Genomic DNA, 27637 nt, shown 5'->3' on the forward strand with positions numbered 1-27637 from the left:
TTATTTGTGTAAACTTTAATCTCCTTACCGTAGAAACATACACAGTACAAGCCCAAAGTAGTATAACAATTTTACAGCAAAGCTTACCAGTAAAATGCAAAACTAATTTGTATGAAATTCTTAAAAAACTGTGCATTTTCTCAAACTTAACTTTGTTCAGCACATCGTTTTGATTTATATATAACAAGGCATTAATTCTATAAGAATCATTTACTATATTCCAAAATCGCATGACCTAGGTGTAACACTCTATAGCCTGATACCATTTTTGTTCCTTTCGATATTTACAGATTTAATCTACCTGCATTGACATGTAGCATACAAGCACTAAGAACAAATACAAGCTTTGCCAATATTAGTTTCACATTGAAAAAGTTATATAAAAAAAAAGCTCAATTGTGCATTTCAATAGCTTGGTTCTGCTGCAGCCATGACTGTAGTTTAAGAATAATTTCCCTTTTCAGCATACTTCCTCACTTCCAGTAGTATTTTGGTCTTTCAAAATGCAGAACTGAATCTGCTCTGAACCTACAGGAACTGGAAGTGGACCCCATTTCTACCAGCTACCCAAAACTTGTTCTCCTCCTCCCCCTCCCCAGGACACAGTTCTTAAATTTCTTTAAAAGTTAAATCTTCTATAAATGGCATAATTGAATTAATTCTAGCTACTATGTACAGAAATGGCTCAGGCAATTAAGTTAGTCCACCTTGTCATTAGTCAACAGGAAGTATAATTACTGTAGCTGTAAAGGAGGTATCTAGTGTTCCAGAATAAGCGAGTTTAATTATGGTGAGAGCTTCCTCAATTCTATTTACATGACAACTTCAGGCTCAATGTTAAATAGCAAGTCATCATTTCCTCTTCGAACTTCAAGTAGTAGAGGTGATTCATTCATCACAGCCTCTTGCAGGTCACTGGAAGTCATCAAAGGACGCCCATTGACTTTAACAATAATATCTCCATCTTGGATCCCTCCTCTGCAAAGACAAGAAGAAAAAGGCAGTAAGTATGCATTCCATGCAGAGAAAAAAAGTACAAAGACTATTCACCACCTCTTTGGCTGATGTGATAAATTTTTACTTGTTTTAGTTCCCACTGAAGGGAAATTCCACCCTTCTAACTGCGAAAGAACAATCGGTAGTACTTGCTAAATGCAAAACCAGGCTCGCATTATTTCATTGAGGATTTTCTTCTAAAACAGCAAAAACACACTGACAGTAAAAGTAGTCTACCTTTCTCTTTGTCTTCCACAAAACCACAGCAAAGGAGAAATAGAAAAGACTTTTAGCTGTGACTGACTCACTCCACTCCATCCATTTGCAAACATGCTTTTATCTCTCCAGTATTCTATTTCAAGCATTGGAAGTTAAATCAGTCTCAAAATTTGAAGACAAGCAAAGTGTACCAACTGAACTACAGGTAAATTATTTCCCTCTTGCTGTTCATATGTAATCCAGAACAGCTGCTTTTATTGCCTTTGCATTTTCTTAATAATTCCTAAAGTAATTTTTAGAACTGTCTTATTTATTTTCCAACTGTTCTGTAAAATAGTCTCTTCCTCTAAGACAGAGCACTGTCTCAGATAATAGCTCTGACAATGTCTTATGTGAATGCTATCGTTTCCTGTTTAAACTCAGTCCAAGTTTCTATTTATTAATATTCAACATACTTTTCAAAACCATAATTTGGTTCATTGTATTTGGGGTGTTCTTTAAATTTGCACTGTTAGTGTTTCATAATGTCATTTTAAAAGTTCTGATATTGAAATATTTCACTTTTGCAGATGCGAGTCGAATCTTAGCACAAATATTTTAAACTTTTTTTTTTTTTAACCTAAAGGCACAATTTTTAATTGTTTAAATACAAATCAAGACTGGTATGAGGAAGTACTTGAATATAAATAGATATATTACCTACTAGTATCTACTTGGAGATTTATTTATGGTGAAGAAAATAATGCACTCTACATACCTATGAGAAGGTGAGTTTGGAACAACTTCATGTACATAAATTCCACTTCTGACATCAGGAAAATCAGCATTATTGTGCTTCAGTTCTTCCACCAAACTATAAGAAGAATAAAATTATATAGCATTTGGTTCCACTACAAAAGCAGTAGCATTCAAAAATTCTTATTTATTTATTCTCAACTTTTTTGTGACCAAAAATGAATGATTTAGCGGTTGATTGTTTGCCCCTTGTTCTTGTGATGAGAATGTAGGGGATTTGAATTTGGATTAAAACAAGTGTCATAGATTTTAAGAGTCAAAATTACTTACCTGTGCAAAACATGCTATATTTAACGTTTTCATACATCTCGTACAAGAACCTGACTTTTGCTATTTGTAGCAGTAGCACAGAGGGCACTGTAGAAGAGTTCAGGGAGAGTAGCACAGAGAGCACAGGGACAGAAGCACTCTCTGTCCTAGGTGCTGTACAGGGACAAAAGACACTCCTGCCCCAAAGAACTAATGCTGGTGATGGGGCAGAAATTTACTAACGATTTTGCTTCTTTCATTTTGCAAGTCATTCTTAATTTGTCTTTATCTAGAACAATATAGCTTTTGAGAACTTCAGTCATCAGATAGATCAGAACTGTGAGAGTTTTCCAAGGGAACTTCAGCTTCCACAAGTTTTCTTGAGGAATTGTTTGTGCATCCCTTTCTAAAGAAAGAAGACAGGAACCAGCTGCAAAATAGACTCTAAAAACATCCTCTCATTTCTGAGGACATGACCTCATTTCAGGTCTGTGTACAGTGTGGGTTAAAACCCATTTCTAGAAAGAAAGCATTTTAAACTAATATGATGGATTACTCTGCTGCCTGCCATGAAAACCTGGGGTCCCTCAGATAGAAAGCAAGCCAAAATGGCTGCACAGAGCTTCACTTCATTTGGTTTTGTACTGAGGAAGCTAACAATGAAATGACTAAAGCAAGCACACCAAGGGAAGTAGTCTTTTCGTGAAAACAGGCCTGGAGACATCTTACACTGCTTCATTAGATGCCACAAAAGCAGTAGTATCTCACATCGTGTTCACTTCACAATTACGCAGAGAAACATTCTGAGTTTCTCTCCATAGGTGGTGGCCCGGGGATGTTAATGCCATTACACTGATTTGTTGCAGCTGAGGATCTGGCCCTTTGTGGAGGATTGCAAGAGTGTAACTCAATAAACAAAGATGGATTTATTACAACCTCAACTGGAAATTGTCTTGTTTAATTTTGTAGTCTACAGCCACACTGGAAACATGCCTACTGCTGGGAAAGAACACAAGCATAGGAGCCCTCATTTGTTATCCCAGAATATATCCAGGTAACAGCAAGACACAAAGGAACATGAGAGAAAAAAGACAGTAAAGAACTGGAGGAGGGTGTCCATATTCTGGCTTTGTTAACATGGAGACATGAAGCTTTAGTTCTGCACTTCAGCAACTACTTTCTTTCCAGTTAATGGTTAGGCACCAAATCTCACATCATATGGCCTCCACTGGCACTGATAAAACTACCACCAAACCCTCAGGCAGCTCATCTGTCACTGGCACTCACAGTCACCTGGAAGCAGCAGCTTGTTTAAATGTCACCTCACCTGGTGTAACTCCAGACATCCTCGTCAAGAACCAAAACCAGCATTCAGGCTCTTCCTAACTTCCCTCAGCTATCAACAGGGCATCCACCATTATCAGTATTTAAAGAATGACTGACAGTGATTTTCCAGGTCTCAGAACATATATTTCACCAATATTAAAATACTTGCAGACTTCCTAGAAGCTAATGCACACTTCTGGATTCTTTGGAGATCTGTAATGAAAGCTGAATGATGAAGTTCTGAACCACTATTGACCACATCTTGTATGCATGACAATACAGATTACCTTTCTAAGATACTTACGCAGGTGTTATTGTCAGCATTCTGATGCCAATGAAACGTTTCTTCCCATCTGAAAATAACACAGAGGATATTTAAGAAATTTACGCAAATACTGACAAAAGTAACTGCTGTGATGACCCAAAATACCTGTCAATTAAAACAGGATGTATCAGCTTTTAACAAAACTAAACAGAAATCACACATATCTACACTGAAGTCATTTTTTCTTTTGGTTAGCCTTGGTGTACAGAATGACAATCCCTGTCCCTGCAAGTGAGGGTAAGAGAGAAGCTCATTTACACTCCGTGAGAGTTTTCCGTAAGAGTCTACCTTCAGGAAATTCAGGAAAATTTCTGTGATCTAGTATCACGTGACTTTAGTAAACGGAAAATTTCATAACCAACTACCCTTTCATCTAAAACTGGTCAAGACAATTTAATCATATGGTGTTCTCATTAAAATGTAGAAATGGGATTTAAAGAAATTAAAATTTCCACCTTTCAGAGAAAGGACAAGCAAGGGATTTAAAGAAATTAAAATTTCCACCTTTCAGAGAAAGGACAACCAAAAGACTCACACTAATTCTAATGCAAACAGCTTATTATTTCCACCCCAAAGAATGAAAAGCAAGTTTTAAAAAAAACCATAGACCTTAGCCAAAATGATCACAAAAATGATCAGAGGGATGGAACACCTCTCCTATGAAGAAAGGCCGAGAGAGTTGGGTTTGTTCAGCCTGGAGAAGAGAAGGCTCTGGGGAGACCTTATTGCAGCCTTTCAGTACTTAAAGGGGGCCTATAAGAAAGATGGGGACAAACTTTTTAGCAGGGCCTGTTGCAATAGGACAAGGGGTAATGGTTTTAAATGAAAAGAGGGTATATTCAGACTAGATATAAGGAAGAAATTTTTTACACTGAGGGCGATGAAACACCAGAATAGGTTGCCTAGAGAGGCTGTTAGGTGCTCCATTCCGGGAAACATTCAAGGTCAGGTTGGACGGGGCTCTGAGCAAGCTGATCTAGTTGAAGATGTCCCTGCTTATTGCAGAGGGGGCTGGACTACATGACCTTTAAAGGTCTCTTCCAACCCAAACTATTCTATGATTAGCTAGGACTCTACAGAATTTTAAATGGTGAAAATTCACTCCTTTAGGAACAGCACCACATTTCTGTAGTTGGCTTTTAGTAGTCATGATATAGCACAACTGTCTTATGAAAGAAATGCAGTTTGATGACTTCCTGAAGTGAGTGCTTCAGTAGTTAGTTATATCCGGTATGAAACAATGTTTTCCCTTACTTGTTCCAGCATAACTACTTCACACTTTCTTTGAGCTTCTCTATGTTCTCATGTGAAGAAAACGTTTGAAAAGGAGATGTACACAGTCTCCTCTAACTCTTACACTTTCCAAGAAGAATAGTCCCAGGTAAAGGAATTAGTCCTGAATCTTACACATGTCCAATATTCCCATTACTGTCAGTGAAAATGTTGACTACTAAACATCGGATTTACTACACTCTGAACAACCTTACATCTGTAACTGTCATCCCTGCTTTTCTCCTGTAATGTTCTGGCTCTCCTCTATTTTAAAGTGAAACTAATGGGATCAAAATCAGCTATAATAAAGAGTGTCATGAAGAAGTCCAATTACTCAAAATTGAAGTCTCAAAAGCATGGCTGTGAACTAGTGTGCTCATAGTAATTCTCTAGTCTACATGGCATAAGTTTTCACTTTTTAAAAATATCCAAACATGATAATTTTCCCACCTGAAAATAATCCCCCCATCCCTGCAATGTGGACAGTTAAATGATGAAGTTGTCTTCATGAGACACATAGATGACAGACTCTCTGGTGACAGTTTACTGTTTGCATTAAACAGTTTGCTGCTGGTCATTGACTGCGTGATGCAGAAATATGCAGAAACACCATGCATACTCTGGGGGCTGAGTTAGGAATGTTTACATGAAAGAAAAATGAAAATGAAAGAAGGGACAAAAGAAACTGATCTGGAAGAAACAAAACAGTAAGAAGGAGATTGCGCAAGACTGAAAAACCACAGCAGAAATGACACTGATCTAAAAGATAATTATTTCCCCAGTGGCTAATGATATATGTAAAAATAAGGCTTTGAAAAAAAAAAATCTGGTAACTACAGACTTATGCACAACTAAAAGTCTTATTCTACCCTCATCTTTGGGCAGGTTGGGGTATTATTTCCCTCCTGTTCATGCATTAAAATTCAAAATGGTCTTCAGCTCTCTCTCCACAATAAGTTTGCCACACTGCAAATGGCAGTTCATACTATAATAGTAGCAGGCTATTATATAAAGTAAAACTAATAGCTATGAGCTATGGATTATTTTAGCAGAAGAGTCTAGATTCCTCCCCTTCTCACCCTCCAGCCATTTCGTATGTCAGAATACAGGTAAAAAAACCTTCAGGCCTTTTGTTTTGGAAAAGTCCATTCCATTCAATTTAGCCCAAGTCAAACATCTTGCACAAACCCCAAAGTTTTCATCAACAATGATTAGAGGGAATATAATTGTCCAGTTTATTAGAAATATCATCAGAGACTGAACAGGCACAGACAACCAGTTGTAGTGTTTTATCATCCCCAAAGGACAGGCATTTTGACGTCAGGGTTAAGTCACATTGGCAGAACAGTATGTGGCACCTGGAACTACCACTGTCATATTACATCTGCTCTGTGAATAAAAAGTCTCAAAACCTGTCATTCTGGCAATCTGTGCAATCATGAGGCAGAAGAAAAAATAGTTAGGAGAACTGGAATAAAGTGAGGTCGTAAATCTAAGAAGCATGTCACCAGGGTGAAATCCCAGCAGTAGTTAAAAGAAGGTTAATATGTTGGAACAATCAGGTTGAACAAATGTGAAACCATTGCGGCTTGAAGCTGGAGCAGAGCACAGCAGAGAGAGATAATCAAATCGCATTTCATTTTTGTAAACACCAGGCTAGATTAAACACTGATTCCAGTGGTACAAAGTCAGGCAAACCAGCCTCAACCACTAGTTCAAACTTAAATGTTTTGTGTTAATAGGAAGTCACAAGCAGCTGACCCCAAGTATCTAGAAGCAGTTCACTATTTACAGATTTCTGTTCCACAGCAAGGAAAGCATTTGCTTTATTGTTAAACTTTTCTTTTTTTATTGATGCTTGTAACAGTAGAGATGCAAACCAGACAGATAAACACAGGCTGAAGGCGAAGTGTTTATGACTTATAAACTGTGGCAAAAAGAACTGATAAATCCAAATTAAGGGGTCAGGTACTCAAACTTCTATGGGCATGAGTAAATCTGGCACACGAGTATCCCCGGCACATGAGTATCCCCATTGCAGTTGATTTCAGTGGGGCCACAATATCACCAAGATCTCCGAGCAAAGAAACGAATCCTGCACTTTTTATTCAAGCGGCAGGCAAAACTCCTACTTCTCTGCTCACTCCTTTTGCACTTAGATTGTCTTGCAGATTGCATGAGCAGTCCTGAAAGCATTTAAGAAAGATATTCCACTGCCAAACAGGAACCATGAAAACAGCTCGAGTCTATGGTGGTGAATTATGCGCAGTGTACCTTCTCTATAAACTGCACAGCTGAATTAAATCAGTAGTCTGAATCTATACTCAGCAAGCCTCCTAAGTAGCCCTCATTATTATTGGTAGTAATTACCAGTAATAATCATACAAATACATTGGTAAGCATATAGTTTCAACACAATTAATTAAGTATTCTGGGGATGTAAATGGGGATTCATATCAATGACTTGTTGGTTGTGGCCAACGCAGAACTCCCCCATTTCTCCTTGCCCATCTGAAACAAGGCTTATTCACTTTTCTGCTAACATTATATGGGAGGCCAGGCTGACCTCTTAAGCTGAATTTTCTCTTTAATATTTTGTCAAATTGCTAACTTGCTGTCTTCCATCCTAGAGGATCCATGTTTGAACACTTTTAGTTTTACGTTCTGCTCAAGTCTAAACTAGGAATAGATGGCAGAGCCAAGACTGAAACTGAGAAATTCCTATGCGATACTAACAAAAGACACTGAAGTAAAAAAAATCAGTCAACGCTTAAGTATATAGATGACTTCCAGAGGTAAAGACAGAACACACAGATGGCTAAAACAGATATAGATGGAGACACTTAACTTCATGCACCAGTTTAGGAATTCCTAACTATAAAAGGAGGTTAGCATTATTACTGATAAATCAAAAATTAGCAAAGGCTTTCAGACAATTTGACAGATAAATATCTCTATGTGTGGTAAATCTTTGGTAAAAAATACATTAGGTATTATTATGTATTACCCATGCATTAGGTAATATACAATGTTTGGATAACTATTATAATCAGTGCAAATAATTCATTCAAATGCTATCCTCCTTTTTCCCCCCTATCCGCTCCTGTACTTCAGTAGATCATAGATTTGCAGTTATACACAATGGATGGGGCTTCAAAAATATATGCCTTCAATATAAAACTGGTAGTTACCCGATTAATTGAGATTTAAAAGACTAAGGTCAAGCTTATTAAACAATATTCTGACTATCTCCTATATGCCAGAGTAAATCTGGAAAGAGCTGCTTCCAAAGGGAATTTTATCATCTTCAGGGAATATGACATTTAGAGCAAAATGGTAATACCCTTAAACTTATTTCTATGACCTAATTGTACCAGTAGGGTGGATCTCACTGAACCTACTGAGACGTAATTGGAGCAAAAGAAAACACGATAAAAACATCCCAAAAATTCTGCTTACATAAATTCCTTATGTCAAGAAATAATGCTTATACAACAAACGTGAAAACTATTACTAAAGGCCTAAAAAATGCAAACTAAGTCTCAAATATGGTGAAAATACCTCCTAGAAATTCTCTTTCTCTGTGCATCAAGGGCTTTAAATGACTGTTCTTCTGCCTGCAGCAAAAGTACAAGAGATACTTCAGACAAGCAAGAGCAAAAAAATTAAAAAAAAAAAAAAATTTAAAATTGCCTGTGCCCAGGGTATGCCAAGCAATGACGGTCACACTGATGCTAAGAGTAAGTGTGAATCCTCTTCCTTTAATTAGGAGATAATGAGAATGATGAAAAAAATCAGACAGTACTTTACAATCACAAGATAAACTTGAATCTTTCATTATTTTTTTTTTCTTAGGGTTCCATAGGCAAAGTTATCTCTAGGCCCTCTAGCTGGGCTCAGCAGGTCCATCATTCTCTGGAGGTGGAGGTGCCTGAAGGTGCACGGTGGCTGATTTCAGTGGTGACATCTGCAGCCTTCGCTGACTTTCCAGCCCCAGTTACCAGGAAGCCCCTGGCAGATGGTGGGCTTTCTGCACAAGGCTTGCATTCATGCCTCTAGAGCCACGCCTGCAGGGTGAGCCATCGCTCCTCCCTGTTTTAAGATGAGTAGTTTGGTTCTGAAGGGTAACATCACTAATGATACAGACCTGCTTCTCTCAGAAGCCAACAGTTAGTAACCTGGGCGAATAAATAGGTTTTTTGACTTCTTGGCTGAAACAAAAAATTATGTCAGCTACTTTGAAATGTACTTTTCAGCAGATAATTAACAACTTTTTTCATCAACTCCCCCCCTCAAACCAACGAGTGAAAACAATCTAATTTGGAGAATTCAGCAAAACACAGATGAGGGGACCCATCAGAATTGTGATGGTCCCAAATATACAAGCAGATGCATAACTTTAAAACCTCTGACTAAGGGAAGTTTCTGAAATCACACTATCTGAGAGAACACTGAGGACAATGGTGTAGGGGAAAACCCCTGGCATCAGCAACTGGATGAACTCAGGAGACAAGATTAATACCAAAAAGATTCAAGAGAAGCAGCAGCCAACAATCATGATAAAAGATGAGTAGGGTGTGGACAGATAAATTGGCAAGCAAAAGAGAAAGGAAGGTTTGGCCTGGATGAAGCATTACTAGATCAGCTTTGGCTGTGCAGCATGTAGTACGACAACTAGTACAGTGTAACAGATACAAGGCAGGCACATAAAAAAAAAGTTCAGAATACTGCAGATGTCAGTTGCTGGTGTATTTAGATTTATATGCTCTTTGGTGCAGAGGCCTTTCTTTTTTTTCTGCCTCTCCCCCGCTTCCCCATGTATTTCTTCAGGAATTAGTACACAGCTCTTTGTCCACCAGGGTCTGAGAGTCTATCACAATATCCAGTTATACAGCACTGACATAGATGACCATGGCAAAATAAAGATCATCCACTGATAGTGGATACACTCCACCCGTGGACAAGTGTTTTAAAAAAAGTTTTTACCTTATTCTCCACAGTACGCCTTAATCTCCTTTTTGCTTGGACAATATGTGAAAGAGGTTGATAAGACTCCTTGAACAAGTCACCATCTGTTCTCAAGATCGTTTGAGACTGTAATGACTCATCTGTATCCTCACTATCCTCAGAGGACCTTTTTGCCAGATTTATACAAATACTGTCTACTCTTTGGAGGTTTGAGTAATGAAATATCTGTCCCACTTCTGTGAAGTTGTTTTCTATTTCCAAGTCCATGGTATTCTGTACTGTAAAACAATGCTGCTCCTTTCAGTAACAAGATTCCAGACCCGTGTCTTTTGGCACTTCACTGACAGATCAGGAAAACAATTGGAAGATGGCACTGTGTCTTGCAGACCTTACCTTTACTTTGCTTGTCATGCGACTCTGTGAGAAACTGAGTGATGCGGTCTGAAGGAATAGCAAAAGAAATTCCAGCTGTCACCTTCAAGGTGTTAATCCCAATCACTTCACCATCCTGTTGAGAGACAGCACCCAATTAATATGCTCCTAAGTGACAGGGTTCAGCTCACTGCCTAGTTTAGAGTGTTGTAATCACTCAAGAAATAAACATTACTTCTAAGGGAGGATCTGGGCTCTGATTCACAAACCCTCTCACATTTAACTGTGATGGCCAGAAAGATTACAGTACAGTTTGTTCATCCAAGGCCCATCTCACCACTCGGCAAGAGATTCCCTCCGCTGAGCAAGCAGTGGAGTCACTACTGCCACTACAGCCACAATTCACTGACCTGCAAAATCAGTGCTGGTTTAAAGCAATCTATTTTAAAATCAGTTGTGCGGATCAACCAGGTCCCATCTTTGCCCTGCATCCCAGGTTTTATAGTGTGAACGAGCATAACTGCTCCTACCAAATCCCTTTTTCCTCACTGCTGTATAAAATTTCCTCTGCTCTATGGGGAAATGTTTTTCAATGGTGTATGAACTGAGACCTAATTTGCATAGTTTGTATTAGCTTCAGGGTATCTGCCTACCATTAGCTTGAATGACTGGAAGCTAGTATTACCTATGAATCTTTTAAAAAACATATTCTCCCACTTATTTCAAACTAGCTCTTAAAATAAAACAAAGCAAAAACTAAGTCACCTGGACTTACCAGATTAACTAGAGGTCCTCCAGAGTTGCCATACTGTAAAAATAACATAAGGGAACAATAAATTGGTGCTTCACTGTAGGAAATGCAATTTTCATTTCAAACAGTGTTTTGTTTGTAAATAAATGAAAGACAGCAGGTCATTTTTTAGGCCGCACTGAAGGGGACAATACTGATCACAGAAGATTACAGGTAGGCCTTACCCTACCCATTCACACCTCTTATGATTAGACTTCTTTTCTTTTCAGTAACAGGACTTAAGCTAGGAGCAAGAACTTACCACTCCAAATAGTTAGACCCTAAGTTTAAGAAGAATCATTAAGTAGTTAAAACAAGCATTTTGATTCTTCTAAAGACTGTTAGAACAAGGTTTTGGAATAATTAATTGCTATTTGAAGTTATATTTCAGTGAAGTGCACGTACAGTTCTTAAGCAGTTTTATTTATCACTTTTTGGTTTGTTACACCGTCAGTCTCTCTTATTCTCCACTGGAGAAGAACACAGTGCTTTACACGTTTAATTACAGCGTATTGCTATGAGGTAGCTACTACGTAAGGATTGATTTAGTAACCACAGACATGCAACCCTCTCTAGGGAGGGCATATAGCAGCTCTAAGCAGTCTGTAATTGCCTAATACCTAACGGCCTTCAAAGGAAACATCCAACAGAACTACAGGAAATGGGAGTTGGAGAAGTTCCTCGTCCATCTTCATGGAACATGAATAAATTTGAACAAACAACAAATTTGTTTTTGAGTGAGGCCCGAGTTTTCAAGTAGGTCTACTGAACAGCCAAGAGCAGCAACTTACCACTCAAAATCAAAAAAAAGCTAAAAGGGACACATGACAGCAACATGAGCCATCTAAACTGTTTACACCTAGGTAGCACTGGGCAAACCTTGTAGATTTTCAGAAGAATAAAACAGACATTAAAGTTTTTAAAACAGGTTCAAAGTTGGAGTTTAAACAAAGAGAACTGTTTCTTATGTTGTATCTTTTCAGTGATCAGAGGCTACACACTTTATTTTTATGTCTGAGTGACACAATGGAACAAAGATAATGATCTTTCAGCCTTCCTCAGCATATCATCTTTCATTCACTTGTCCTCTACTTGAAGGATGTGATAGCGAAAGAACTTCAGCGCATGCAGTATAACTCCATTTAGAAATGTATGGCCCTGTTTTCTCCTGCCCCATGTTCCTGCTGTTCTAGCATTTTTCAGAAGGCAGCTGCATGCACATTCCTGCAGGAAAGTCTTGGCTGAGCCACAGGAATGCTCTGAATAGACCAGCTCTCAAACTCCTCCCATTCTCAGGAGAAAACTAGTGCATTAGCTAAGCACAAAGCATCCCTATGCCAGGGACTATCTTCATATTTTGTGGTCTCAAATGGCAAAGCAATTCAAATATATTGTCATTTTCTTTACCTCCTCTGCTATCACTATTCCATTTGGTCTAGCATTATCTGAAACGCTCTGCTATCCTTATTTAAACTTGCTCATTAGCTTTTGAGGGCAGTGAATGCCTAAGTACATAGAAGGAAGCAGTTTGATCTAGAGGAATGTGTACAGGCGTGAAGTCAAGAATCCCATGTTCTAATTCTGTCTCTGCCACCAATTCAATGTGTGCTCCCAAGTAACCCATTTTGCACAAGTTTTCCTATTCTCCTTATACAACTGAAGAAAGTAATTCTAATTAAACGTCTAAAAAAGTTCAGCTCCTGGATCATACAGGAGCTTTGTTGTAGCACAAAAGTAATTACTGGTTTTTTTTTTTTCCCCATACAATTTCTCTCGGCAAGTCTGTGACAATAAACATTTGTGAAGCACTTTGCGTGTGTAAAATGCTAAGCATTATGACTGATTATGTCAAATTTGATATTGAGGTCCAGCAAATAAATGCTGAAAATATTTTCCTTTCAATGTATAAGAGATTTAAGCTGTAAAATTTCAGGCCATTTTCTACCTCAGATATGCGTGCAGTGCTCTTTTTAGAATTGCTACAAGTTATACACACACAAGGACTTGACTTAAGCTCTTTGGATCCCTCCAAGCTGCTCTGAAGGATATTATTTTCATGTATTTCTGTATAACATGCAGCGCTAGGACCCTTAACTCTGAACTGTATCTCAAACTTTATGTTATTTTACATCTAGATTCTTACTTGGAGTATGTGATGTGCAAAGGGAAAACAAGAACAACAACAAAAACCCCAGCCCTCTCCTTAAGTTCTTACCTGGGTGTCCTGTCATTAAATTCAAGAAGATACTATCAACTTGACTACTCCATCTGCTTCTAATGCATGGAGATGAAAGAAACTTTGGCTCTATTCTACAGCTTGCTTGGCCAGATCAGCTGAACAAGCAGAGAGAGAAATGTATGGATTTACTGCTGGTCTATACAACCATGTGTTACTGCACAAGATCTACAGAATGAGAAGGGTCTGTCATGTGTAACATCTTCATAGACAACCTCAAAGAAGGCAGTTTTATTTAACATACCTTTCACAACATTAAAGCCTGAACGCAACTTAGAGACAATGCATAGTCTTTTATAAAAAGAACACCCTATCACTGATTTTAAACAAAGCTGCTTTTATTTAGTGGATTCATCTTTCAGAGCACACACTTCCCTGCTGAATAGGTGGGGATTTCAAGGTCCCAGGACTATGAAGCTCAGCTCCTCACATACCTAGTACTTACATTGATAATAGCATCTGTCTGAATGTAATCCATATCCGAATCCCGCAGGCCAAGTTCTTTGCCATCTCGCTGAGCAGTGCTGACAATACCTGTTGTCACCGTGTTCTGTAAGGCAAACGGACTTCCAATCGCTACCACAAATTCTCCTGGCCTCAGATCAGCAGAGTGTCCCAGTAACAATACTGGTAGTTTTTTCTTAAATAAACACAGAAATAAAAAAAGAAGCATTTGTTTATACCTGAAAATAACCTGACTGGAAAGATCAAAATCTAGCAAGAAGTTAGGAACGTACACTTTCCATTACGTTAATGAAAGAGCTACTCATTATCATATACCCAAAACTTATGCCAGGTAAAGTTAGCATACTGCAGAGTGTTACGGCTTTAAACTGTCTTCAGAAACAAGCTGCTAAGAGCAGTACCTTTCAATTTCATCCAGAAAAAAACAGTCAGCAAGATTCTGAAACAATTTCCTTGTTTTCGAGCCGATTGTCGTCTCCTCCTCCTAGATATAGCATACAAACCAGCTATTGACCTGCCTGCCACTCTCCCTACACTATGCACCACCTTGCAGTTCATGTATTGGCACAAAGCTAGAAGGATTACCCAAAATACCCTGGGTCTTCAGGTAAAGATAGCAGAATCTGGCCACATATTATTTGAGCTGCATTTTTTTTTTCTTCTTTTTTAGCAGTTCCTAGCACAGAAAACAAAGTAATTTAATTCTAAGATATGAAAAATTTCCAGGCCTACAGAAACAGTTTGTTCAGTACCTTGTTTTCTTCAGATATATTTCCAGGGAATTCCTAAACATATATTCCAGCCAATCACTCTGCGCTAAATGAAACTGAGAGAGGGTTCCCAAATAAACTCATTCATCTGTTTATGCCACTCACCTTAGGGTGAATCTTTATTGTTGCAATGTCAGATTTCTTGTCAATGTCTTTGATGGTTGCTTCATAGGTATCTCCATTCTGCAGCTGCACTTTCAGTTGTTGTCTCCCTGATATAGCATTGGTGCTTGACACCACATGGGCATTGGTCACAATTAAACCAGAATCAGACATAATAAACCCAGATCCACTGGAAAGTGGGACGTTTCGACCAAACAGAGGGTGCCTGTACAGAAAGCAAGTAATTATAATGCATAAGGGAAGTATAACTTAGAGAAGATTACATTAGAAATCATTTACCACCTTTTACCTGAGAAATAACAAAGCATTTGATGACCAATGTTACAACCCTTACAAAAATTAAATTAAAAAAATTGACACAGAAAGGATCCTTTTTTGAAAATTGTGACTGCTTTTAGTCAGTCAGGGAGATAGGAACTGCGGTTTTCAGACAACCCCCAGGGTCCTTTTCTTTGGTTTCCAATTCTGTCTTTATAGGCTTCCTTGCAAAGAGGCTGGGGTGACAAAAAGGGAAGGAGAAGGAGCCCATCTGATCCCACCGGTTGCTGCTTCTATATGGGAAGAAAATGACAGGAAATACTAGGGCTGACAAACAGACTGATCCTTTAATGGGAAAAAGGGGAGAAGGAACCTTGCAGCTGGACAGAGGAGTAAAGGAAGAGGTGACGTCTCAGAGAATCATGAAGCCCAAGTGTAGATTGGCAGGAAAAAGCATGTGTGGAAACTGAAAGGACTGGGAATGTGAAAGAAAAGAAATGAAAAGCACTAACAATCGGAAAAACTTGGTGGGAAACAACATTTGCTGCAATATAGACAGTTAAAAGACTTAATAAACTCTTTAAAGTATTATGACTTTTCTCTACAAACAATTTCCGTAATGACCTTAGATTTGTTAGGGGAACAGAAAATGCCTGGTCAGTAGAAGATGAGAAAAGGTCCACAGATTCTTCTTTCTTCCAAGAAGATGTGGTCCTTATTAGGAAATTCTTTGAAAGTTCTGGGCTATTCAGCAGTAAAGAACTGGAGCCAATCCCAGGCAGAAGGTAGTATCACAATTAGCGCCCAGCAGGCTGCTGGACAAACATTTACTTACAGGGAAAGAACAAACAATCTTAACTACATATGCAAAGATCGTGAACATCTTCAGCTGTAACGTTCTCTCAAAAGACCAATCATCATGTGCATAAAGCTATGTCTCAGAAAATCTGATTATCTTGATTTTGCATATTAAGAAAGCCTATAAAAATCCTCCAAGAAATTCTTAAGCCTGTGCAAAATTCAGGTACCCCAAGCAGAAAGATATTCAGGTTATGGAGTACATATAATATTTGCAGTAATTTGTTCTGACAGCAGGTTGGTTTGAGCACTCAATGTTAAACCTGCCTCCCAGGTTGTTTTGAGCACTCAACATTAAACTTGCCTCTTCAGCTCCAGCTTCAGTACACTGAACATTGGTATGTTTTGGTCAGCAAATTTAGTATCATTTCTGTGTTTAGTTAGGTTACATCTGGTCAACATGCTACCTCTTAATGTTCTCCCTGCTAAAATAAAATCAGCTCTCATTGAAAGTGGAATAAGCAACAAAGAGCTATGTTTTTCCAGTTTACCTTCTGGATTTGTTTTTTTTTTTTAAACTGAGACAACATAATCCAACAAGCAACACATTTTAGTGAAGGCTGAAGAGACCTCCAAAGATGAGATAGACTTATTTTACGGCAGACAATATGTATTGTAAAGTACTGTAAGGACTCTAAGCCCAGTAGAATAGATCTACTAAACAGGATGGGTGGTTCTCTGGACAAATGAGTCTGCTGTAATGTTTCAGAGTATGTTGTGAACTTCAAGAATTCAAAATGAAAGTTAGTACACTGGAAAATCTTTGTAGACCTTTGTTAAACAATGCAATTAAAACACAAAGAATTAAAAGCGTTACCTGAGGAAAAGTTCAATGTGCACAACTGCAGGTGCAATCTTTTCCACCACATCTGCTATGAAGTTGAATTTGTATCTTGGGCTGCTGGACTGTAGGTGACCTATACTAGCAGAAAGAATTGGATATGTTAATAAGACAATACCTGTTTTTACCAAGCAGGTGACATAAATATGCTTTGAATTGGTCTGTTTCTCCTACTGGGATAGTTTCCAAACAGGTATTGGAAAAGGAATCAAAGTCATTTTGCTTGATCCTGAGAAAATAAAACATCACCATCACTTAGCTATAAATTATTTGACTTTCTTAGAAGTCTACAAGCCTTGTGTGGAGTATTTTTCTCAGGACAACTACTAATTATTATCCAAAACACCCAGGGTCATAGGATAAGTCAGGTTGGAAGGGATCTCGGGAGGTCTGTAGTTCAACCTCCTGCTCAAAGCTGGGTTGGCTACAAAGGCAGACCAGGTTGTTCAAAGGCTCTGTCCAGCTGGGGCTTGCAAACCTCCAAGGATGGAGACTCCAGAACGTCTCCGGGCAACTTGTCCCACTGCTTCACTGTCCTCCATGAGGTAGAAGTTTTTCTTACATCTAGTCTGAACCTCTCTTGTTGAGACTCATGTTTCAACCCATGTCCATTGTCTCTCATCTTCCCACTATGCAGCAATGTAAAGAGCCTGGCTCCACCTTCCTGATAACTTCCTCATGAGTACAAGAAGGCTGCTATTAGGTCCTCCTGAAGCTCTCTCTTCTCCAGGCTGAAAAAAGCCCAGTTCCCTCAGCTTCTTCTCATAGGAGATATGTTCAGCCCCCCAGTCATCCTCGTGATCCTCTCCTGAACTCAATCTTGTTTGTCAATGCCTTTCTTGTATTGAGGGGTTCAAAACTGAATGCAGTATTCTAGATGTGGTCTAACAAGTGCTGAGTAATATAGCTGCAGCATTTGGGAACTGGATTTAGAACCCAAGTTAGGATTTTTTGAAGTAGACACATTAGAAACGTGCTGTAAATGACAACCTTTGCACCTAAAAAGTTTTGCAAGTTCACATTTAAGCTGTCACAAGCAGCTGGACACAGCAATAGATTACTAAATACTAAGCGTTCTGATAAAAGCCAGTGCGGTACTATGTTAAACAGCACTATACACCGTGTTTATGAACACTTGAGTATAATTTTGTGGAATGAAGATCTTAGAGAGAGAAAAAAAGCCCTAAGCATCCTGGCTTCTAATGTCACAAGATCCTGGATTCTAACGTCACATCACAAAGTAGTAACACTGCTTGTGCTTGAATGTCATGCTTATCTGCAATCCCATGGGGACATATCACCACATATGTTGAACATATGCTAGGGGACATATCACCACACTCAAATAGCAATCTTTCATTTTCACAGCCCGATGCTTTAAAACTAACTATGGAATCTAGGGAAAGAAGTAAACGAGTTGTAATCAGATACAGCAATAACATTTTTTACTTTTTTCAAATCTGGTGCAACAGCACACTATTTATCCCAGGAGATATAATTCTTTTACTGCCATTTGGTCAGGAAGGAGAGGCTCTAAATTCTAACTTCTAAACAATATCAGCTCTTCAGAAGTGATGCTTTGTGCCGTCACGATTTGCTCTAAGTTCAACTCATGCTGAAGGATGAACTTACTCCACAGTAGCTCTCGCATACCAAGTCAGCACCTTGTCTTAAGTGTTCTAGATTTGCCTATTTCTATATCACGTAACGTAGTAATGAATCCAGATACAGATTCTGTCTTTTGAAAGTATATACTTTTCTTTCATCAGCTGCCCTTTACCCAAGTCTTTAAAAGGAAAGTAGGTAGGAGGCATCACACAAAAAGGAAAGATATGCAGAAAAGAGAGGAGAGAGAAGTTTAAGAGAGAAGAGTTCTCATACATTTTGGTATTCTGTGTAGTTCTTAATTCAAAGATCATTTTCACCAATCCATATCTACAGGTTTTTTTACTGACCATTAAACCTTGTAACTTGTAAATTACTTGGAATGAATATAAAGATTACAGCACAATGGAGTCTAACCTATATACGAAAAAGATGTCTCACTGATCTATTCTGTTCTTTGAATGAATTCATAAGACAGTGGGTGACACAGAACTAGTTGTTATAGTTCCTATAGTCTCTCAGAAGGCTTTCATAATAAAGTGTTAGAGGACCTACAAAGCCAGAAAGTGAGAGGCTTTACATTACCACAGTATCCAAAAGACCTGAAGCAAAGACAGGAACTTCGGGAATGGACACAACACTGGTACCAAATAAGAAAGTATTGAAGAAACCAGATCAAGACAATCAGGCATTTCTCCATAGAAGTTTGTGAGTTCTTTTTTCCTGTTACTGGACATGGGATTTCCATCGAGAAAGAAACCATGCTTACATTTAGCAAGCTAAATTTATATGATATGGTATAAACAGAAGGAACAACTTGGCAGGACTAGATTCCGTCTATTATTTTTATGTACATTCTCATGCACTCTGAAAAATGTCTCTAACCAATGGAATATGCCTGTTTCAGTATTTAGTTTAAACGAGACACTGCAAACAGGAATCACAAAGGACAGTCAAATGTAAGCACAATATACTGTTATTTATTTTGCTTACTGGGCCACAGACTATCTATCCTACCTTCAGTTCACAAGCAGCTTACCTGATTATGCAGTATATCCTTTGAAGTCTACTAATATGACTTCAAATGCTTGCATACACAGCAGCGTTCACTGACAGAATGTAACATTATAATTACATTTATTGTAATAGAAATGTCTATACATCTATGCAAGACAGTTGGCTAGACCCTCAGCTAATGAACTAGCATAGAAATAGGGGGGAAAGCATGGTGAATACAGGCTTTCAGTTGGTGTAAATCAGTATAGCTCTATGTGAGCCAGGGCAACTAAATCCCTTTGCATCTGCTGAGTGCTGAACTGTTCTGCCCATGCCAAATTGCCACAGCACTGCACACGGCCAAAAGCAGAGGACGCCTGCCAAAGAACTCAGTTTTGCACCACTCCTGACTAGCCACCATGTGTAAACATGGAAAGAGTGGAAGAAAATAAAATGCAGCAATACAGAGAGGAGACTGTAAAACTGAAGCAAAGCTTGTTTTCTTTCCATACCATAGTGAAAGCATTTCTCAGTCTGAGCAGAAGTCCAGAACGTCTTTGTTGGAGTCACAAAACAAGAATACTCAAACCTGAAGGTGAATCCAAAACTGCACTATATATTAAGGGGAAATTTGAAACAAAGGAGGATCAAGAATAACAGACATGCAAACTTTGTAGGAGAGGTGTAGCTAAGATCTGCTGGCCTGATTAGCTGTTCTTACTATTGCCTGGTGGGGACTAAACACTGGTGAAAACTGACTTACAAAGTTGAGACGTCTTCATAGAAACTGATCTCTCTTAAATAATTTTCTGCAAGCTGGGAGTGATAAGAACCTTTCAACACATTATTTGATATCCAAGGAACTCAAACTGTGGACTAGGAAGATGTAACTGCAAACTAACATTTACTTTCACACATACAGCCCTACTGAAGGGAATTGAAATGTTAGTTGTTATCATTAATAACATTTTAGTGCACAATTATTAAACTGGTGGTTTTCATCACAAGTTCTCAATGTACTTTAAAAGGGAGGAATTGCAGCCTGGGAAACTGAAGAAGGAAGCAACATCCAACATTGCATAAGTTGTATAAGGTCACCCTGAAAACAAGTGTTGTAAGTGTAGTAGTAGAATCAGGGCTTTATGTCAGACCTTCAATCTACCCTTTAATTTGCATTAGTTGGTAGACACTAGCTGCTGCTACTGTTCTTCATAAAACATAAAATTAAATATGTGTCTTTTTCTTTCTTGCTTCCTCCCCCCCCCCCCAAGATACTCTTGCTGTCTTGCAGAGTTTCATGCAGCACTCAGACCTCTGCTGGACTGTGAATGTAAAAGCTCTGAGTTTACAGCAGCCTTTTGTATTTTGACCTATTGACCTACTGAGATTTGCCAGATATTTTTTCAAAGGTCTCTCAATAACATCCATTATTTTCTATGTTATTACTGCATGTTCAAAATCACTTCACACTAACCAAAGCTAACTTATCTTGGCAAAAAGCCACCATTTAATCCAATTAACTATCTGTTGCATAACCAAGATATCAAAGGTGCTGCAACCAGGTTGTACTTGAAGTAAAAACAAATTTATACTGTATGAGTCTTTAGCTGTCTACACATTTCTTAATCAAAAGGACTAGATTTTCCCAGTCTTCTCCATAGCCACAGATCAACCAGATTTTCAGCAGATCTGAACCTCCATCCTGTCATTTCAATTAAGTGATTAGGTCTCCAGAAGCTCTCCAGCTCCTCTCACAGAACATTCAAAATCCAGATTTGGATGTAAGTGCATAAACTGGAGTTAAAGATGTTCAGCCTGTTTTGTAAAATTTGATCTTACGTTTCCAGTTCTATGGGCTCCAACATTTACAGGGCTAAAGCTAAATCCCTGTCAGGTATCCTTATTATCAGCTTAAGAGTTGTCCTGGATAGTAATGTTATCTACAGGCTATGCGTTCATTTAATAGTGTTTTATTTGCTTTCTTGCAGAGACAATAGACCCACTCCAATCTCATTAACACTGCTGTAAAACAGGAACAACTCCAACAAATTTGTAGAGTTAACCTAGTATGAAGAGAACTGAAAAAAAATTTATGAAATAAATCGTCATAATCCCACAGAAGACCGTAAAGCTAGACCTATCTACATTTGCAAGAGACTGAAAGTTTCTGAATATCTGCCAACTGCATGTCTATCCCTGTAGAATTAAATCAAATCACATTCAGTGCTTTCTTAAAGGCAATACACTGTATTAAAATCCACAATTTTATATTCATTAAGAATTTGTGAGCCTGGGAAACTCATTCTTTTAAGGCTGTTCCCCCGTCCCCCTTTTAAAACCAGCTTCAGAAAAGATCTGCGTGTTCAGCAAAATTATTATGTCTAAGGGAGGACTGCAACCTGGCAGATCTGATCACCAGGGATAAACACTGTCCCTACTGTGCTTTCATGGAAAGAAATGAAAGACAAATAAAAGATTATAATGTCTCTGCTTAAAAAACAGAAACATCTGCTGGAAACATAGGTTCATGGGCAGCTTTTCTGATGAATTCAGCATTAAGACCAAGTTGCATAGCTGTGCACTGACCATAAAGCCTTGGTGAGTTTAATGCCACATTATGGTTCAGGCAACTTGTTTATACAATGGATGTCTACCGTGCACAGATGAGAACAATTTGGTGAACCAACAACAGAGTGGCTTTCTTGTGCAGTGCAGCAATCACAACAGCCAGAGACAGACTGGCACAAGCCTTCCAGCACAGACACCTCACTGACTTCAGATGCTTGTTACTCCTCCTTCCCAAGAGCCTCTGATAAGGAGAGACAACAAGAACATCTCTTTCCTATTAGCTATCCTATACAAAGCAGTGAAGTACTATACTCTGAATATTTACCAAACACTGTACAATATTCATCCTCACCTGCAGGAACTCAAAACAAACTCAGACATAAGGAAAACAATCAGTAAAGGAATGTGACCAGAGTTTGCGTTTCCAGCCAACACCTTGACGTGCACTTCCCTAAATACAGCTGGAGGCAGCTGTAAGGCTTTGATGACAATAATACGAGCAGGAGACTCAGTATCTCTTACTAGGCCAATTTCTCAGAAATGCAAATAATGATATGCTCAGTTGTTCCTCTGTATCTTCAAGGTTATGTACAGGCACACTCCAAACACCCCACATAGAACTGCGTGCAATGACTCTGCTCACGCATTAACCGTATTTCAAACATTTCTTTCAGGGAACTAAAGTTTTAGGCTTATATCTTGCAAAGATTTGACTGGCATGGGTGAGGCTTTACATCATGCCCACTTTCTGAGAGTGATTTCAGTTAAACGATGTGGAGGACAGACATTCTCAGGCAGAACCCTGCAAAGGATCAGTGTCAAAGCCAATGTACTTGCTTTCTGGAACTTCTTTCCTCAAAGGTCTTCTAATCAATCCTTTAGTTTTCCTTGTCGCACTGACAAAATAGCACCCTTATTTAAAAAAAAAAAAAAAAATTTTTACTTCCATTTCCTAGGTGAGAAAATACAAATCTTTCAACATCAACAAATCTTTAAACTGTCTTCACAGAAGCGATTAGCAAAATAACATTGCAGGGAATCATTCACTGTACTAAGAAAGTTGTACTGAGAGATCATAAACAGCCCTTTGTGCAAGAAAGCGTCTGACATAAATTAGCCATAGGTTGCAGGTGACCTCGTGAATTCTTTGAGTGAGGAGTTTGACATTTTAATAGATCGATATGTGGCATTGTTAAAACTTAAATTTGCTGCAGTGAGAAACAGGCCTCTGTAAGAACAGGTCTTTTTGATTAGAGAGGTTGTCTTCCATAAATGTTTATGCCATGACTTACACACTAGCTTGTAATAGCTTGTCTTTTTCACAGTAGGTGCCAGAAGGCAGGAAAAAGCTAGCTGCTTCGGAAAATTCCCATATATTAAGGTATCTAGTGTTGAACAGGAAAAAAAATAATATTTGTAGCATATAGTTTATATTCGCCTAGGAGTTCTGCAGACTCTTCCTATCAGTGTCTCAGAGAAGTCCATGGGATGGGTCTGCTCACATGCATAAGGCTAAGGGTATGAGTGATAGTTTTCAAGGCACATACATACTGAAGAACGTCAATGACAGAGTTCCTGTATCTCCATGCAGTACACACCTCCTGTAGCACACTGTAGCTAAAACTTGCAATTTGGCATGGTGTTCTTCAAGCTAATCCAGGCCTTCAACAAGGAAAAAAATATTTTAAATTCTGTCAGTTTTGGAATTATCACGCAGTCATCCTGGGCACCTCCTTCTTCCCTTCCCTTCTGCATCCTTTACTACTCCTTTTTCACGCAGCCTTGTTCACCAGACTTCTGTCACTAGGAAACCACAGCTAAGTTTTCTCAGCCTATCTTGGTTTATCACAGCCAGAATCTAACTTAGCATCAACAGAAGCAACTGGAAATGGACATAAGTAGATATTTCAAAAGCTGCTCCCCAGGGTCACTGCATGTTCTGAAAATGGCCTAAGTCACGCTATGTAAAGCTACCGTTACTGGAGATTGTTTTAATATATGCATGGTTAAGTAAAACTGGATTTTCTTCGTAACTAGCTTAGCCCTTCAAACTCTGAGTCATCTGAGGCCAGATTTCTTTCAAGAACAGGGAAAAGAAAGAAACTCAACAGTAATTTTAAACTGTTGACTTTCTTCTAAACCTCTCATTACAGCCATTGCATGTTATTGTTTAAAAAAAAACCCACCATAATTGAGTTCTATTCCTGGTTCAACCACCAACTCAGCCTGACCTTGGGCAAGACACTTGGTTTCTTTGCGCTTCAGTTTGTGCAGCTGTAGAATTGAATAAAAAAATTAAAACTTAACACAGAACCAGATGCTTCATCTAAGCTGAGGTTTTCTGGGACAAAAAATAAAGCCAAAATAAAGTGAACACTAAAACAGCTGCTTGGGAAAAAAAAAAAAAAGTTACCTCTACCTCATGTCCTCAAATTCCTAAGCCTATTAACAGTAGATTCAGGAGGAATCCTTAAAGAAAATGTCATATATACCAAACCCCAAGCACTCAGTAAGCCCTTAGCGCAGGCTAGCTCACTCATTTTGGTTAAACATTCTGATTATTGCACATGGATCAGTTCCAACCAAGTATTAGGAGTACTAAAGCTAATGGATGCTTATGTGGAAAGGAACAGGCAAACAGCAATTTATTTGCAAAATACTGGAGAGACTGATCCTTGCAGCTCCAGGCTGGCATCTGGAGCAATTCTTGGCCCTGACAAAAGATAGTCCTAAAGTAACTCCAGGAATATCATTTGAGCTCCTCCCTCTCTGTGCCACTGCTCCCCTTCTCTCAAGAGCAGGATATATGAAAGGTCCCCTATTCACAGAAAGGCTATAACAGTAGCCCTTTTCCCTCTGACTCCTCCCAGTAATTCTGGCAAGTTTCCCATCTATGAATACACAGGATGGTTAGTGGTCCACCTGACATAATGGAAACCCCAGTGCATGATTTAAAACTCCATTATGCATATGACTTTCTTTCCAGGAACACCATGAGAAAGGTTGCAGAAGCAAACCCTTAAAATAATGTATCAGTAAGTCTGTGAAAAAATATTTAGCAGCATTAACACTTCCATAAAAAAAATTACCAACATAAGTGATTACTAAACTTTCTGAAGTTAAGCCATCAAGCCTGAAGTTACCATAGCATATCACAATACCCAAGGTCAAGCAAAGGCTTTAGTACGTTACTGCAAACAGAAGACCATTTGATATCCTGAGTGTCAATATTTTAAACTGTAAAGAAGGTTCGCAGGCATTTTTTCCCCACTTTAGCCTCGACAAGACTACAAAACTTTTTGTGAAAAGAGAACAAAACAGGCAGAAGACTATGTTTTAGGTGTTTTATATACTACTTGGTGCTTTTTCTGCCCTGTTTGAGCTACATGGCTTTAAGAGGCATTTTGTGCCTAGATATTCCTGTCAGGTGAATCCAATTAACCTCCCATACGCCACCAGGGAAGGCCCCACAGCGCAACCGTTCCCAGGTCCCCGCTCTGCTTGTGCGGGCCACGGTGCAACGGATCTGCAGTGCAACCTGCATGGGTGATGCCACCAAAATGCCTCAGCAGTGAGTGACATTATGAAATGAAGGCAGCATTGGTGGGATGAGAGCAAGCTTGTACGGCTGCCCTGCCAGCGCGCCCGGCCTTGAGAAGGGGCGATGGCTGAGGGTGTAACCACTGCCCTGCCCTGGCAGCCTGCCGCCCTCCACCGAGCTCCCTTCCATGCTGTCGAGCGCGTTTGCCTCCCGCTCATAGGAGCACTGTGGCAGTGATGTGCACGCCGTGGCCACGCTACCGAGGGGAAACCTTCCTAGTCCTCAGCTGAGGCCTCTAGCCCACACGGAGGATCAATGAGGGGGGTTTTTGCTGTTCAGACAGGACCTGAGCACACCTCCCCATGCCACAACGATCACTGGCAGCGGGGTGAGGTGCCTTGACATCGTAGCCTCTTACGGTCCCTGGAGCCACCCAGCTTTCCCAGGTCACTGCAAATCACAACTTTTCTTAGCCTGGAAACCAGCTCACCCCGCGCCATCCACCCGCCACCCTCTGCCCCAGGAGGCCGTCACCCCACAGGCAGGCCCCGCCATGCTCCTACCCGATTCACAGGCTCCCTTCTGGACCTGGGCGACAGCGGGCAGGCCGTGCTGCAGCGCCTTGCGGCTCACCGCCTTCAGCTGGCAGATGTTGTCGTAGGTCCGGCCGTCGCTGCCGCACACCTGGGCGCTGAGCTTGCACTGGCAGACCCCCTTGGCGAAGCGCTTGCCCATGGGGTAGCGGCAGTCGAGGCTGTCCCCACAGGGCGGGTCCTCCTTGCGGCCGCAGGAGTCCCCCTCGCCCGCGGCGCAGATGAGGCAGCAGTTGCAGCGGTCGGGGACGTAGCCGCTGGGGCAGCTGGGGCTGGGGCACTTGGAGACATCGCAGCGGGTCGGGCACTTGGCTCGGGCGGCCGAGAGCTCCGCGGCTCCCGGGCTGTAGCTGAGGGAGAGCAGAAGCAACGGGCTCAGCAGCGACACCCGCATCCTCGGCGGGCTGCTGGCGGGGAGAGCGGCGGAGAAGGGGTGCGAGCCCGCCCGGACCGAGGGGAGGAGGCGGAGGAAGGGGGGAAGGTGCAATCGCGGTGCAGCGAGGGAAGGGAAATTCGGGCTTTATGCACACACAGGTGGGAAAGTCCCTTCTGCCCCGAGTGGGGCTTCTGCAGGCGGAGCAGGAAAGAGCAGCAGATGGAAGGAAGGAGGCTGGAGTATAAAGCCGCAGAGTCAAGGCCAGCTCAGTCCGTCCGCGGCGCGGCAGCTCTGCTGCTCCCCGGGACTAGCTCGCAGGGCTGAGGCGCCAAGCCATGGCCAAGCAGCCGCGCAAGGTGAGCGCCGTCCCCAGGCGGCGGCGAGAAGCAGTGAGGACGGCGCCGAGCGGAGCGGCAGGGTTATATGTGGGACGTGCCCGGCGCCGCCGCCGCCTCCAGCAGCAGCCGCCGGAGCTCGGCGGCGGCAACGACGGCCAGGCCCCACCCCGGCCGGGGAGGGCCGGCTCCCCGCGGGCGGGCCGCCGGGCCGGGGAGGGCCGGTCTGAAGAGGAGCCCTCAGGCGGGCCGGGCTGGGCTGGGCAGGGCAGGCTCCCCACGGGCGGGCAGAGCGGGGAGGGTCCGCTGCCCTCAGCTGCGGGGCAGGTACCGCCCGTCTGCTGGTAAATCACCGCCCCGAGGCGGGAAACGCAGAGGGTGAGCGGGCTGAGGCGATCCACTGGACGCTTGCAGCTGTGGGTGAGCAAGGTGGGCTTAAAAATGCAAATATATACGTGTAAGAGAATTTATGTGATGAGAATTTATGTGAAGATTCTGCCCCTCTACTTTGCTCTGGTGAGACCCCGCCTGGAGCACTGCGTCCAGCTCTGGGGTCCTCAGCACAGGAAGGACATGGACCTGTTGGAGCGGGTCCAGAGGAGGCCACAAAAATGATCAGCGGGATGGAGCACCTCTGCTGTGAGCAAAGGCTGAGAGAGCTGGGGTTGTTCAGCCTGGAGAAGAGAAGGCTGCAGGGAGACCTTATTGCGGCCTTTCAATGCTTAAAGGGGGCCTACAAGAAGGATGGGGATAGTCTTTT

The 27637-nt window shown here is 40.7% G+C and overlaps 1 protein-coding gene across 1 annotated transcript; it reads right to left on the reverse strand.

The window, feature by feature from the left end:
• HTRA3 (HtrA serine peptidase 3) lies at positions 1-27016 on the reverse strand. The gene is made up of 9 exons (XM_009471141.2): positions 26137-27016; positions 16840-16939; positions 14889-15111; positions 13994-14188; positions 11298-11330; positions 10544-10658; positions 3890-3938; positions 1973-2068; positions 1-978 (listed from the first exon to the last, which is right to left on the reverse strand). The coding sequence occupies exons 1-9, from the start codon at positions 26558-26560 to the stop codon at positions 813-815; spliced, it is 1401 nt and encodes a 466-aa protein (XP_009469416.2). The 5' UTR covers positions 26561-27016; the 3' UTR covers positions 1-812.
• Between the last annotated feature and the right edge of the window lie 621 nt (positions 27017-27637).

This window comes from Nipponia nippon, unplaced genomic scaffold, assembly GCF_047370975.1.
Source record: "Nipponia nippon isolate SJK-2023a ecotype South Korea unplaced genomic scaffold, ASM4737097v1 scaffold_6, whole genome shotgun sequence".
Lineage (NCBI taxonomy): Eukaryota > Metazoa > Chordata > Aves > Pelecaniformes > Threskiornithidae > Nipponia > Nipponia nippon.